The 14,696-nt window shown below is 37.8% G+C and overlaps 1 protein-coding gene across 1 annotated transcript in view; it reads left to right on the forward strand.

Moving 5' to 3' along the window:
- Positions 1-14,293, forward strand: part of LOC124606967 (alanine--glyoxylate aminotransferase-like) — a 66,091-nt gene extending 51,798 nt beyond the window's left edge. The window contains exons 5-7 of the mRNA XM_047139104.1: positions 1,585-1,680; positions 1,962-2,210; positions 14,021-14,293. Of these exons, the coding sequence (XP_046995060.1) occupies positions 1,585-1,680; positions 1,962-2,210; positions 14,021-14,174 (499 nt within the window). The 3' untranslated portion in view covers positions 14,175-14,293. The remainder of the gene's footprint in view (positions 1-1,584; positions 1,681-1,961; positions 2,211-14,020) is intronic.
- The last annotated feature ends 403 nt before the right edge of the window (positions 14,294-14,696 follow it).

A 14,696-nucleotide genomic window follows, 5' to 3' on the forward strand; every position in this document is an offset into this window, starting at 1 on the left:
TGTTGCAGTCTGCTGTGGATCTGGTTGGGTCATTATTGAGGCGTCTCAGTAATCTCCGTGCTTTATGACTGTTTCTGATGAGATCAAGTTCTTCCATAGTTTTAACCCAAGAATTCCTTTTGGATTCTTTCAGAGATGCAATAAGTTTATTCCCAGCCGATAGCGTTGTCTCGCCGAATGGATCTTCTTCGAATAGTACCTTACACTCTGTAAATTGAGCACTGAGTTCTGAAGTTAGACCAGGAATGTATGATGTTCGACAACCCCGAGGAATTGCAATTCTGGAGCACCTCTTTACAGCCCTCACAAAAGTATCATACGAGTCAGGTGAAGGTTCAATATTGAGAACTGCAGCGTCCGGCATTTCTGTAAACTTCGGCCAGTTGGCTTTCCTGAAGTTAAATCTCCTTCTGAACGGAACTGTCTGTGGTCTAAGTGCTGCGTAAATTTCGCACATGATCGGTCTGTGATGTGTATTTGGAATAGGATTGCAGACAGTTTTTATGCACTGTTGTGAGATGTTCTCGCTGCAAAATATCAGATCGGAGTTGTATCCGCGTTTCCATCTGCCACTGTTGAAAGATACAGGATGCTTAGGGTCATATATAAGGCTCAGATGATTGCCTTCTGCCCATTCTTGTAATGCTGTACCATTCTCATCATCATGCTCATATCCCCACGTGGTGCTGTGACAGTTGAAGTCACCAGTCACTATTTGTGTGTGTTGACTATAAAAGTTATCAGATAGATTGATTTTGAGATCAACATCCAGTGGTTTGTATACAGATGTGACTGTACAGCCTTTGATTTCCAAAAGTTAAGATTTCAATATCATTTGCTTCAGTAAAGGCTGATGATATTATCTATATTTCTGGTTGGACAAATATAGCACTTCCATATTTTGGGTGGGGTCTTTACGTAGCCAGTTGCATTCCATTTATTTTTGGTCTGCGCATTTCACAGCTTCTGTGGGTCTCCTGTAAGCAGAGTGGATCGCATTTGGTTTGTCTGCGCAGCTCTTGTAACAGTTGTTCTTTTGGTGATGATATACCTTCTATATTCATCAATATGATGGTCAACTGTGGTCCTGAAAAGGACCAAGATGATGTTTCTGGTGTGAAAGGATCAGCTGCCAGAGAAACCTGACGCCCAGGGTACGCCTGATTGCAAGTTTTATCTTGGTCAGAAATCATTGCAATCTTTGTGGAGGCTCCTTTCATGTACCCCATTCTGCATCTTGATGGGTTCTACAAAATGTGATGAATGAGTGATTTAATGTTTGAAACAGAAGCAGACTAGATCTTTCTAGTACCTACCAGCTGCTTTGTACCTCTTATGTCAACTCATTAGACATTGGACTTATATTCATATAACTTATTTCACACTGGATTTTCCATTTATATGTATTACCATATTTAGATATCAAGCTGCTTAATTTTGTTCCAAAGAATGTACTGTAAGCAACTATTAATTTTATTATTTTCCCAATATACTCTGGGATCATTTGAGTGTTATGTAACATTTAATTGTTAACATCACAAAATTTATTTTGTTATTTTATGTTCATAATATTCTTCTTTGTAGAGCTAAAATAAGAGGAAGGAGGACACCAGTAAAAGTTTTCTACCTTGATATGACTTTGCTGGGAGACTACTGGGGCTGTTTTGGAAATCCTAGAATGTGAGTGTAATGGTATTTAAGACTGTATTTTTATTGCTTAGTGTCTTCCATATGACTTCAAGAATAAGTTCTGATATGTAAGTTTACTTTCATTGTGAACTAAGGAATATCATCCACATGAATCGCTGGAAAGACAGATAAGCAGTGTCATATTTCAATGTAGTTGAATTATAAATCACAATTTTAAACAATCTGCCTGATCTCTAAGAAGAATGTTTAATGAAACACTCTTTACTCTAAATTATATTTCTGAAGCCTGTAATTTTTTTGTTTCATGACAGTTACCACCACACAGTGCCAGTAACTTTATTATACGGTCTGCGTGAAGGTCTGGCACAACTAGCAGAGGAAAGTTTACAGAAATGCTGGGAAAGGCATAAGAATTGCAGTATTCAGCTTCATGAAGGAATCACAAAACTTGGCCTTGATTTCTTTGTTAGAGACGCAACAAGTAGACTCCCTACAGTAACTGCTATTTCTCTGCCTCCTCACATTGATGGACGAGCTGTATCAAGATATGCCATGGAAAGGTGAGTGTAGTATGATGAAAAAGTAACAGTACCGAAAATTGCTGTTACAAGCAATAATTAAAGTGATGTTAACTGTAATTCAGACTCTTGGAAAGAGGATCATGTAATAATAGTAGGGGATAAAGGTAACCATCAATTATATGACTCAGTTTGACATTGGGCACATCACTGAGAATACTCCTCTCATTTGGATGAAGAAAATGTCACTCTGATATGCCCATGATGAAGCACATAGTTTATATGATAGCTGAACAGACTAGACAGTAAATAGTTTAAATTTTTTTAGTAAAATTCATCTGGGTGTGTGATCACACCGTGTGTGATAAAACTACCAATGTTTCTGCTTCTACTGCAGGCAGCCTTACTCAGTCACAAAAACGAACTTTGGCCACAAAAGCCCAAGCTCGTATAGTTTAGTTCTTAACACCTTCAGTATCCCTGCCCTGGCAGGCGTGGTAGTTCAGGGAATGACAGGTGGCCAACGCCATGACCTGTGTGTTCTGTCGGTGCCGTGTAGCCTGAATTTCGGTTACTGTGCAGGTCAGATTTGCCTCATTCCATGACCGGGCATTCTGCAGTGAACATTGATTGTGATTTGGCTGTTGGCTTATCTTTCTACCACTCTGTGATGGAACTTGTGCAGGTGAGAATAATTGTTTTCAATGTATCATTCTTTATCTATAAAATAATCATTTTGAGCATAATTATACACAAATTTTATTTGTGTAGACATGTCTCAAAACAGCTGCGCATGTAAGAGGAAATTATTTCCTGTCAAAGAAAATTTGTAGTAAGTATAAATTAAATGTGTTTTGAGATATGTCTATAACAATAAAATTTGTGTGTAATTACACTGAAAATAATTATTTTATAGATAAAGAGTGGAAAATTGAAAACAAATGCACTTGCATGCACATAATTCATCACAGAATGATAGGAAGACGAACCAACAACTAAATCATAACCTACAGTCACAGCAGAGTGCTTGAGCACAGAATGGTGCAAATCAGACCTGCACAGTAAACAAAACATAGACCAGATGGCACCAGTAGTCTGAACGCACTAGCCATGGAATCAGCCATTTGCCGTGCCCCAGGCTACCATGCCTGGTGAGGTGGGTGCACCGAACATCTTAACCTTACAAAGGTCACAATATGCAACTCCAAAGAAGCAAAATTACCTGTTGGCACCAGGAATAGACATGAATTGGCACTCTCCAGCATTGCAAAAGCAGATTTTCAAACTACCTTCTTAGGCACTCCCACAAGTTATGTCACTATTATTGTTATTTCTTTCTTGTCTCAGACGTTATGTCTGGTTAAAAATGGAAGGTGATGCGGACCTTGATCAAGCTTGACTTCCTTTTAACTGTACGGTATATGTTACATTGCATTTAGGAACTTTCGGGTAATTGAACAAGTGTCAATAATTACAGATTTCTGTAGTTGTATATATAAGTTTGGATGTAGCTGTATTGCATTGATGTACTGGTGGATATTGTGTGGTATGACTCCTGTAGTTGATAGTATAATTGGTATAATGTCAACTTTATCCTGATGCCACATGTCCTTGACTTCCTCAGCCAGCTGGATGTATTTTTCAATTTTTTCTCCTGTTTTCTTTTGTATATTTGTTGTATTGGGTATGGATATTTCGATTAGTTGTGTTAATTTCTTCTTTTTATTGGTGAGTATGATGTCAGGTTTGTTATGTGGTGTTATTTTATCTGTTATAATGGTTCTGTTCCAGTATAATTTGTATTCGTCGTTCTCCAGTACATTTTGTGGTGCATACTTGTATGTGGGAACATGATGTTTTATAAGTTTATGTTGTAAGGCAAGCTGCTGATGTATTATTTTGCTACATTGTCATGTCTTCTGGGGTATTCTGTATTTGCTAGTATTGTACATCCGCTTGTGATGTGATCTACTGCTTCTATTTGTTGTTTGCAAAGTCTGCATTTATCTGTTGTGGTATTGGGATCTTTAATAATATGCTTGCTGTAATATCTGGTGTTTATTGTTTGATCCTGTATTGCAATCATGAACCCTTCAGTCTCACTGTATATATTGCCTTTTCTTAGCCATGTGTTGGGTACGTCTTGATCGATGTGTCGCTGTGTTAGACGATACGGGTGCTTGCCATGTAGTGTTTTCTTTTTCCAATTTACTTTCTTTGTATCTGTTGATGTTATGTGATCTAAAGGGTTGTAGAAGTGGTTATGAAATTGCAGTGGTGTAGCCGATGTATTTATATGAGTGATTGCTTTGTGTATTTTGCTAGTTTCTGCTCATTCTATAAAGAATTTTCTTAAATTGTCTACCTGTCCCTAATGTAGATGAGTAATGGAAAATCTCATATAAAGATAAACACAACTATATACCTCTTTACTTCTGTATGCATCCTCTTTGGTTTGAAGCTGGCACAGTACTTACAGTAGAATATCTCTGGCTTCCCTCTGATAACCATGCCTCCATCCTTGCTACCCTCCCTATTTTCCTTTCCCTGTTGCTTCATAACCTGGGTTGTGAGTAACTGAATCTCCTTTCCCTTCTTCCCTTTCTTTCCCCTCTCTCCTCCCCGATGAAGGAACATTTGTTCCGAAAGCTAGGAACGTAAATTTTCAGTTCTGTTTTATGTGTATCTATCGGCTGTACTGAGCTGAGGTAAGTACTGGCCAGCCCCTCTATCTCTTTGTTAGTATTTGTTCCTAATGTAGGTTTTTTATGTCGATAAATCCCCTTCCTCCTTCCTTTCTGCTTAATGTGAATCTGTCAGTTGCTGAATGTATGTGATGTATTCTATATTTGTGGCATTGTGATCGTGTAAGTGTATTGAGTGCTTCTAGGTCTGTGTTACTCCATTTCACAACTCCAAATGAGTAGGTCAATATTGGTATAGCATAAGTATTTATAGCTTTTGTCTTGTTTCTTGCTGTCAATTCTGTTTTCAGTATTTTTGTTAGTCTTTGTCTATATTTTTCTTTTAGTTCTTCTTTAATATTTGTATTATCTATTCCTATTTTTTTTTTGTATCCTCGATATTTATAGGCATCTGTTTTTTTCATCGCTTCTATGCAGTCGCTGTGGTTATCCAATATGTAATCTTCTTGTTTAGTGTGTTTTCCCTTGACTATGCTATTTTTCTTACATTTGTCTGTTCCAAAAGCCATATTTATATCATTGCTGAATACTTCTGTTATCTTTAGTAATTGGTTGAGTTGTGGATTTGTTGCTGCCAGTAGTTTTAGATCATCCATGTATAGCAGATGTGTGATTTTGTGTGAATATGTTCCAGTAATATTGTATCCATAATTTGTATTATTTAGCATGTTGGATAGTGGGTTCAGAGCAAGGCAGAACCAGAAAGGACTTAATGAGTCTCCTTGGTATATTCCACGCTTAATCTGTATTGTCTGTGATGTGATATTATTTGAATTTGTTTGGATATTAAGTGTGGTTTTCCAATTTTTCATTACTATGTTTAGGAACTGTATCAATTTAGGATCTACTTTGTATATTTCCAATATTTGTAGTAACCATGAGTGGGGTACACTATCAAAAGCTTTTTGGTAATCAATGTATGCATAGTGTAGCGACCTTTGTTTAGTTTTAGCGTGATATGTCACCTCTGCATCTATTATCAGTTGCTCTTTACATCCTCGTGCTCCTTTGCAACAGCCTTTTTGTTCTTAATTTATAATTTTGTTCTGTGTTGGATGTGTCATTAATTTCTGTGTAATGACTGAAGTTAATATTTTGTATATTGTTGGTAGGCATGTTATGGGGCGATATTTAGCTGGGTTTGCTGTGTCTGCTTGATCTTTAGGTTTCAGATAAGTTATTCCATGTGTAAGTGTATCAGGGAATGTGTATGGGTCTGCAATGTAACTGTTAAATAATTTATACCTAAAAACAAAGATGATGTGACTTACCAAACGAAAGCGCTGGCAGGTCGATAGACACACAAACAAACACAAACATACACACAAAATTCAAGCTTTCACAACAAACTGTTGCCTCATCAGGAAAGAGGGAAGGAGAGGGAAAGACGAAAGGATGTGGGTTTTAAGGGAGAGGGTAAGGAGTCATTCCAATCCCAGGAGCGGAAAGACTTACCCTAGGGGGAAAAAAGGATGGGTATACACTCGCACACACACACACACATATCCATCCACACATATACAGACACAAGCAGACATATTTAAAGACAACGAGTTTGGGCAGAGATATGGACATCTCTGCTCAAACTCTTTGTCTTTAAATATGTCTGCTTGTGTCTGTATATGTGTGGATGGATATGTGTGTGTGTGTGCGAGTGTATACCCGTCCTTTTTTCCCCCTAAGGTAAGTCTTTCTGCTCCCGGGATTGGAATGACTCCTTACCCTCTCCCTTAAAACCCTCATCCTTTCATCTTTCCCTCTCCTTCCCTCTTTCCTGATGAGGCAACAGTTTGTTGCGAAAGCTTGAATTTTGTGTGTATGTTTGTGTTTGTTTGTGTGTCTATCGACCTGCCAGCGCTTTCGTTTGGTAAGTCACATCATCTTTGTTTTTAGATATATTTTTCCCATGTGGAATGTTTCCCTCTATTATATTAATATTGTTAAATAATATAGTTAGATGTGAATGTGTTGAGGTGAATTTCTTTAGCCAGAAATTTGCTATTTTATCTTTTCCAGGGGCTTTCCAATTATGAGTAGAATTAATTGCTTGGGTGACTTCATGTTGCAAAATTATCACTTCAGGCATTTGTGGTATCATCTTGTATGTATCTGTTTCTGCTTGTATCCACCGTGCATGCCTGTTATGTTGTACCGGGCTTGACCATATGTTGCTCCAGAAGTGTTCCATGTCTGTTATGTTTGGTGGATTGTCTATTTTAATGTGTGTGTTATCTATTGTCTGGTAAAATTTCTTTTGGTTTGTGTTGAATGTTTGCTTTTTCTTCCTTCTATTTTCACTTTTTTTGTATCTTCTAAGTTGTTTGGCCAATGCTTGTAATTTCTGCTTCTTTTCATCTAATTGCTCTATCACTTCTTGTTGTGAGATTTTACCTAACCTTTTTCGTTTTTTTTCTGACATTTCATTTCTTATAAATTGTGTTAGCTGTCCGATGTCTTTTCTCAGTTTTTCTATTCTGATCTGTAGCCATGCTGGTTTTATGGGTTTCTTCTGTGTGTTGGTTGGTTCTGATCTCTGCCTAGTGTGTATATTTAGTGTAGTGAGTGCTCCTATATAAACCAGTAGTTATAACTCTTCCATAGTTGTGTTTTCATTTATTTTGTTGTGTATGATTGTGTTGATAGTTTTTATTGTTGTTTCGACTTGTGGGTTATTTGGTGGTCTATGCAACAATGGTCTAATGTCTGTATTTGTGTCTTTGTATTCTATATATGTCAGCTGAAATTTTTCTTTTATATCTAACATGTGTGTCACTTCGTGTTCTATTTGTGCTTGTTCTGGTGGCTGTCTTAAGATTTCGTTTTCCTCTGACTGTTTAATTGATGCGTGTTGTTCTTTGTTTGTTTCCTCTGGGATGTTTGAGTCCATTACTGTATTTTCTTCTTCTTCTGATTGCACATTATTTTGTTCCAGTATTTGTTGTACTTGTTGTTTGATGTTTTCTAATTCTGACTGGGGTATCCTGTTATTTTTGATTATTACCCAGATCTGATCAGCTAGTCGTTGTCCTGTTAAAAATTTTAATTCTGGGTATCTGGTAATAAATGTTGTGTATACTTGTGATCTGTATCCAGTTGTGTTGGTTCCTAGGTTTGTTGCTTGGTAATAACAGAACATGAGGTGTCGATTAACTTCATCAGACCATCTCATCCTCTGTCTTTGTTTTCCTTCTAGGGTGATTGCAGGAAGCATATCCTGCAAAACACCTCTATTTGGATTTGAATCATTTTCCAGTTGGCTAGCAGTGTCGTTACCATTGTGGGCGGGCATAGGGTTCAAATGTCGTCCCTGACCATGACGGCGCTTGTCCGAGGCTTCTTTAGTTCTGTCCTGAACCAACTAATCACACTAAAAGGGGGGTTAGCCCTATTAGTGGTTTGTTCTTTTCGTCGCCTTTTACGACTGGCAGAACATACCGGAGGCCTATTCTTTTGCCGGGCCTCCACGGGAATTATTGTTATTGTTATTATTATTATTATTATTATTATTATTATTAGCACTTATTTTTATTTTATGACCTTCACTGGACCATTCTAGTCAAATACACAAAGGCTTATACAAGGAGTTGTTGTTAATCAAAGGTTTGTACAATCAGTTATTGTTATTCAATAATACAATTCAGTTCAGTAACAAGTCAGTAAGACATTCAATAATACAGTGGTTGTGGAAGAAGTGTTGTAATTTATTATTACATAAAGGATTTTTTGGTCTTATATCTGCCCAATATTTCCTCATTCTTTCATATGTTTTCTTTTTTAGCTGCTGGTAAACCTTTTGCGATGTGAGGTTATGGGCCAAGAAACTCTTCTGTCCTTGAACCACGACCTCACATCCTGAAAGGTTTACCAGCAACTATGTCATCCAGTTGTGAAAGCCTTCATTTTCTTTTTTGTTTTTCTCTTTGTCTGATATCACTCTTCCATTAGTCATTTTATTGATCTTTGTTTGTAGTGTGTGATATCTGATTCTCTAGATTCAGTGACTGAAAATTCCTTCTAGCTGCATGACCAGTAGTAGTGTATTGCAAACAGGCCCCTGTTCCTATAAATTTAAGTAAATTTTTAAAACAAGAATACCAATGTAATCAAGTAATGTTAAGCTATGAATGGATAGTAAATAGCATCTATTTAATGTGATTGTGGAAGTAGAAATTCTTTTTGAGTGCCTTTCCTTTAATTCATTAGGTTACATTCAGCCAGTGTAAAAATAAATAATATTAAGCAGTGTAGTTCCTGTTAATTAACTTGCTAAGAGTTGCATCTCTTTTTTAGTTCATATCTGACTGTAATAACATCTCTGAAAGTTGCTCTTCGTGATGGGAGCTACAGAACACAATAATTGAATGAATCAGTGAACAGTGTATCAGCTGAACAATATGATAAAAACTGTATTAAGATAATTTTGGAACCCTTGAAGTAAAGGGATAAAAGGCAGATATGAGTGAGAGACGAGAACATTATTAGGTGTCATGGATAATATAACAGGGAACATGAATAATCTGAGGATGAATCGCATGATACAAAGAGAAATCGTAATAGATGCCAAATAAAGAACAGCGAGAGATAAAAAATCTATTTAAAACATTCCATTCACATTAAGACTCCATGCATAATCTGTGATTGTGGGATACCATAAATAAGAATGTACAATTTTGAATTCAGCCTTTGCACTAACAATAGATTGTAAAAGTTATTCAGTCTTTTATGTCATAGAAACTTAGCATTTGTGATATGGGGAGCTAATGAGGTAAATAATCATTAACTTATTTTTCAGATAGCTTCTTTCAAAACTCTTTATCCTAATTGATTTCAATTGATTTAAAATGTTTGTACCCAAGCACATAACCCAGTTCTGGAGACAAGAACATTATTGACAGTTTATGCAAAAACTGTCATTGCCTTGTGCTGTAATTATTAAAATTCTCTTTCAAAATATTGGTTGCTTTTATAGAATTAATTAAAAAATAAATATGTTTTAGACTATCAAATATAAAAATAAAATATTACTGTTTGAAGAATTCATTCACTGCCAATTTTTACTGCTGTTATATCCAGACATAGATAACTTTATTGTAATGTGTAGCTTTGTTCAAATGCAGGGCAGTGTGTTTCCATAGTATATTCAAATTATTTTTTGCCATGTATTGTGATTATGAAAAATATTCATTCCTGTGGAGGAGGCAGGGCTTTTCTGCCACATTTGATTTCATTTTTTGGATGAATAGTTTATTTAATTAACAATACAGAAAAATGAACATATGTAATCAAAGACAAAAAGATACAAAATATATGATTAAGTTTTATCAGTATGTTCAGGAGCTGTTCAGTGGAAGATACTTGTATTGCAGAGGGATGAATCCTATTAGCACAGTTTAAAAATTGTTTATTCTGTCATGAAAATAATACGTCTCTGTGAGAAACAGACAATCTCCGATGAAAACTGTTGAGACAGGGGTAACACAGGTATCAGTTCTTGGGCCATGTTCCCGGTTATCTGATCTGCTCTGCAGATGACACAATCATAATTGCAAACCATTAAGACACATCAGTATTAAAACAGATGTCTCTGGAACAACTAGTTTCCTTTTTTTCTGGTCTTTTATCCTATATCTGCATAGGGTTGACATGTTAATTATTAGATTTGGCAATGTTAGTGGTAGAAGGTGGGTGGGTGGCTGCCCTTCCTGTCACCATAACTTCTCCCCATCCTCCCAAAATCTTCCTCTCTCACCCCCCCCCCCCCCCTCCCTTTTCCCCGGGTCAGAATTTGTGTACCTTAATCCCAACTGTCTGTGTCTAGTGTTAATCCATGTGAAGATGTGAAGTGTGTGAGCATTTTGTAACTGAGTTGTGACATGGGTACCAGCCAGGTGTAGACTTAGTTGGGTGTGAGAAACCAGCCAAAAGGCACACACATCCAGAATGGCCAGTACACCTGCCCTTGTAGTCAGTCCATCAGGTGTATTTAATATGGGGCTGACATGGCTCTCCAGATCCTTAAAGCAGCATGCTAATGCATACAGCTATCCAAAAGGGGCACTAGTATTGCTAGATGCTGTGGTGAAATGGTTTTCAGCCAACAAACTACTTTGTAACCCAGATAAGACCCATTGTCTTCTGCTACATCTACATAACAAAACAAAAAAACTTGGTTAAACTTATGATGTCATATTGATTCCAATTTCATCTGGGAACAACACATCCATCATATTTGCAAAAGAATATCAAAATTAACATGTGGCTAAGATGCCATGAGACCTTGTACTGGTCATCCGCATGACAGTAAAACTTCAGATGAATAAGTTGTGTAGTAGCAATGCATTTGGCTGTGGCCACTGTGGATGACAAATATTGGTTACTCCAGCTCTGAGCTTACACAAGTACTGAGCTTTGCATGAGTTAGGGAAGTGCCCTTAGTACCTTTATTTTGAAAGAAACAACTACTGACAGAGACATCATTGACGGGCAGCAGTGCTCAAACATTGTGAATTGTTAGAGCAGATAGGTGAGGCTCCTAGCACATTATTCACCAGTTCACTACTGGAAACCATCGCCACCACAACCATCACCACCACCAACAACGACAACAATGATAAGGGAGCATCCAGGAGTGACTGCTCGACATATTATGTACTTTCGGTCATCAGATCTCACAAGGCACAGAGATTATTATGGGCACAGGAACACCACCACTTGATTCTTGAAGAATGGCAAAAATTTGCTGTTGGCATGCTGATGGAAAAGTATAAGTACATCAAATATAGTAAGACAAAAATGAACAAAGGAAAATCCAGGATGGAACATAACAATATAATGAAAAAGATAGCTGCTACTCACCATATAGCGGAGATGCTCAGTCGCAGAAAGGCACAGTGCTAAGACTGTCGGAACGTTAGCTTCCAACCACACACACACACACACACACACACACACACACACACACACAAATGCAACTCACACACACTTATGACCACAATCTCTGGCCACTGGAGCTAGACTGCGGGTAGCTGCGCATTATGGGAGAGGCAACCGAGTGGGGGTAAGGAGGAGGGGGGAAGGGGGAGGGATAGCAGGGCAGGAGTGGGGGGACAGTAAGGTGCTGCTGAGAGCATGCAGGGATGAGGTGGAGAATAGGGCTGCTAGGTGCACTTGGGAGGTTAGATGGAGGGTGTGGATGAGAGGAGGGGTAGCAGAAAAGGAGAAAAGTAAAAAGACTGGGTGTGTTGGTGGAATAGAGGGCTGTGTAGTGCTGGAATGGGAACAGGGAAGGGGCTAGATGGGTAAGGACAATGACTTATGAATGTTGAGACCAGGAGGGTTATGGGAACGTAGGCCGGCCGGGATGTCCGAGCGGTTCTAGGTGCTACAGTCTGGAACCGCGCGACTGCTACGGTCGCAGATTCGAATCCTGCCTCGGGCCATTTGAACCATTTTTTTGGGAATGTAGAATATACTGCAGGGAGAGTTCCCATCTGCACAGTTTAGAAAAGATGGTGACGGAGGGAAGGATTTAGATGGCACAGGCTGTGAAGTGGTCATTGAAATGAACGTTGTGTTGGACGACGAGCTCAGCAACAGGGTGGTCCAGCTGCTTCAGTCCTGGGTGGTACTGAGCCATGAGGGAAATGCACCTCTGTGGCCAGACACTGGGACTTTCTGAGATGTTGAGTGACTGGAAAGATAAGGCATGGGAAATCTGTTTTTGTACATTGTTGGGAGGGTAATTATGATCTGTTAAGGCCTCAGTGAGACCATCGGTATATTTCAAGAGGGACCAGTCTCACTACAGATGTGATGCCCTGTATAAAAGGGACTTCTTGGTGTAGAATGAGTGGCAGCTGTCAAAGTGGAAGTAGTGCTAGTGGTTGATAGGTTTGATTTGGACAGAGGTACTGATGTAGCCATCTTTGAGTTGGAGGTCAACATCAAGGAAGGTGGCTTTATGGGTTCAGTAGGACCAGGTGAAGTGATTGGGTACCGAAAGTTAGCACATTATGTACTTTGCGTTCTGTGTTGCAAGGCAAATGGGGCTTGTTGGCTAAAAGCTAACATTCTGACAGCCTTTTTGTTGTGCCTTTCTGTGAGTCAGCATCTCCATCATTTGGTGAATAGCAACTATCCTTTTCAAGAACTGTAAGACAGAATACATCCCACCCTCTTGCAAGCAGTGCATCATTCAGGAATGTATGCAGGATTCCCATCTGAGGGTTGTTCATACAGGATGAAATGCAGCATGTGGTACATATGCCATCACCTCAGTGGCAAACAATGCAGGAAAAAAGTTCTGGCCATGATGGTCATTCAGGACCAAGTGACTGCCTTATCATCTGATCAATTTCCTCAAGCTGCAGCTGGACAGCTGATCATGATGGCTTATCGATTCTTCTGGAGTCTGTGTTACAGTGTGTCTGTGTTACAGTGTGTTGCCTCTGTCATTAGGGCAGAAGGGGATGTATAAGCTCCTGCCATTATATTGAAAGAATGGTCATCTTGAAGAAGTCACATTGCCATTAACTAAAAATGTATTTGAAGTATCAAAGAAATCATAAAATAGAACAAGACAGTTTCATCTGCTTATGTATTACATAGTGAGAATGTTAACAACACCAGCAAATATTCCAATTTTTTGCAGATCATTTATTTTCTTTGATAAATTTACAAGATAGTATAAACTAGAAATTAATTAACACATAAATCCTTTATTGCTACAGAGAATATGTTTACAATGAGTAAAATTAGACTTAAACGTTTGGTGGATAAAATCTGATACTCAATACTTACTCAACTATCTATATGAATAGAGGTCAAATTAATTGTTCAGATCTTTTATGATGCCAGAGGCATTCTATATTTATAAACAAGTGTAACTTAAAAGCAGATTATTTGGCCAGTATATATTCTGAGGAGAAACAACTATCATTATTCCAAATGCACCCATGAAAAAAAGGGTCAGCATTCCAAGAACCGAAAATCACAGGCTTCTGATTCATGTAAGAAAAAGAGGATTATAAGGGACTCACATAGTATAAAGAGTATGTAACAACCTTCTGTAACAATATTCTTAACGGAAGGTTATTAATCCAAATACTTAAAAAAACAAAGTTGTTTATTGTGTTTATTTTTTTGCAGATATGGTCTGGAAATAGCAGGTGGACTAGGTCCAACAGTTGGAAAGATCATGAGAATTGGTCTAATGGGATACAATGCAACTCCAGAAAATGTCTCTGTCACATTGGCTGTTCTCAAGGAAGCTCTTGCTCATGCTACTGCTTCACGTCTTTAACTGATAACTCCATTACTTACTATTTTACTATTATTATGATTGTTAGTGTTACTTTGCATGACTGGTTTAGTTACCATCACAATTGTAATGATCATAATAAAGCTCTTTGTTATGGTGGATGTACTGTTTGTTAATCATGAATATGTAATAGATCTAATATTTCCAAAATCTCTGCCGATGACAATTATTGAGTGCACTTATTTCATATTTTTTTTAAAAATGTGCTGCCTGATCTCAGAGTTAAACTACTTATCCTTTGCAACCAGGTTCACCATTTTTTACTTACCTGTGTGGTAACTTGTGAATTCTCGATTGTAACTGAATCCTGACGAATCTAGCTTCTGTAACTGAACATCTTATTTTGGAGTAAAGCACCTTCCATTTATGATTGTATTTTACTGTAATGCAAAGGTATGAACATTAAAAATAAAATAAAAAAACATTTAGTATATGGAAATACTAACATGAACTGAATGAAAATATAACTCATGCTGAGCTGCTATTACCTGTTTGCACATTGAT

This window comes from Schistocerca americana, chromosome 3 (genome assembly GCF_021461395.2).
Source record: "Schistocerca americana isolate TAMUIC-IGC-003095 chromosome 3, iqSchAmer2.1, whole genome shotgun sequence".
In the NCBI taxonomy this organism is placed as follows: Eukaryota; Metazoa; Arthropoda; class Insecta; order Orthoptera; family Acrididae; genus Schistocerca; species Schistocerca americana.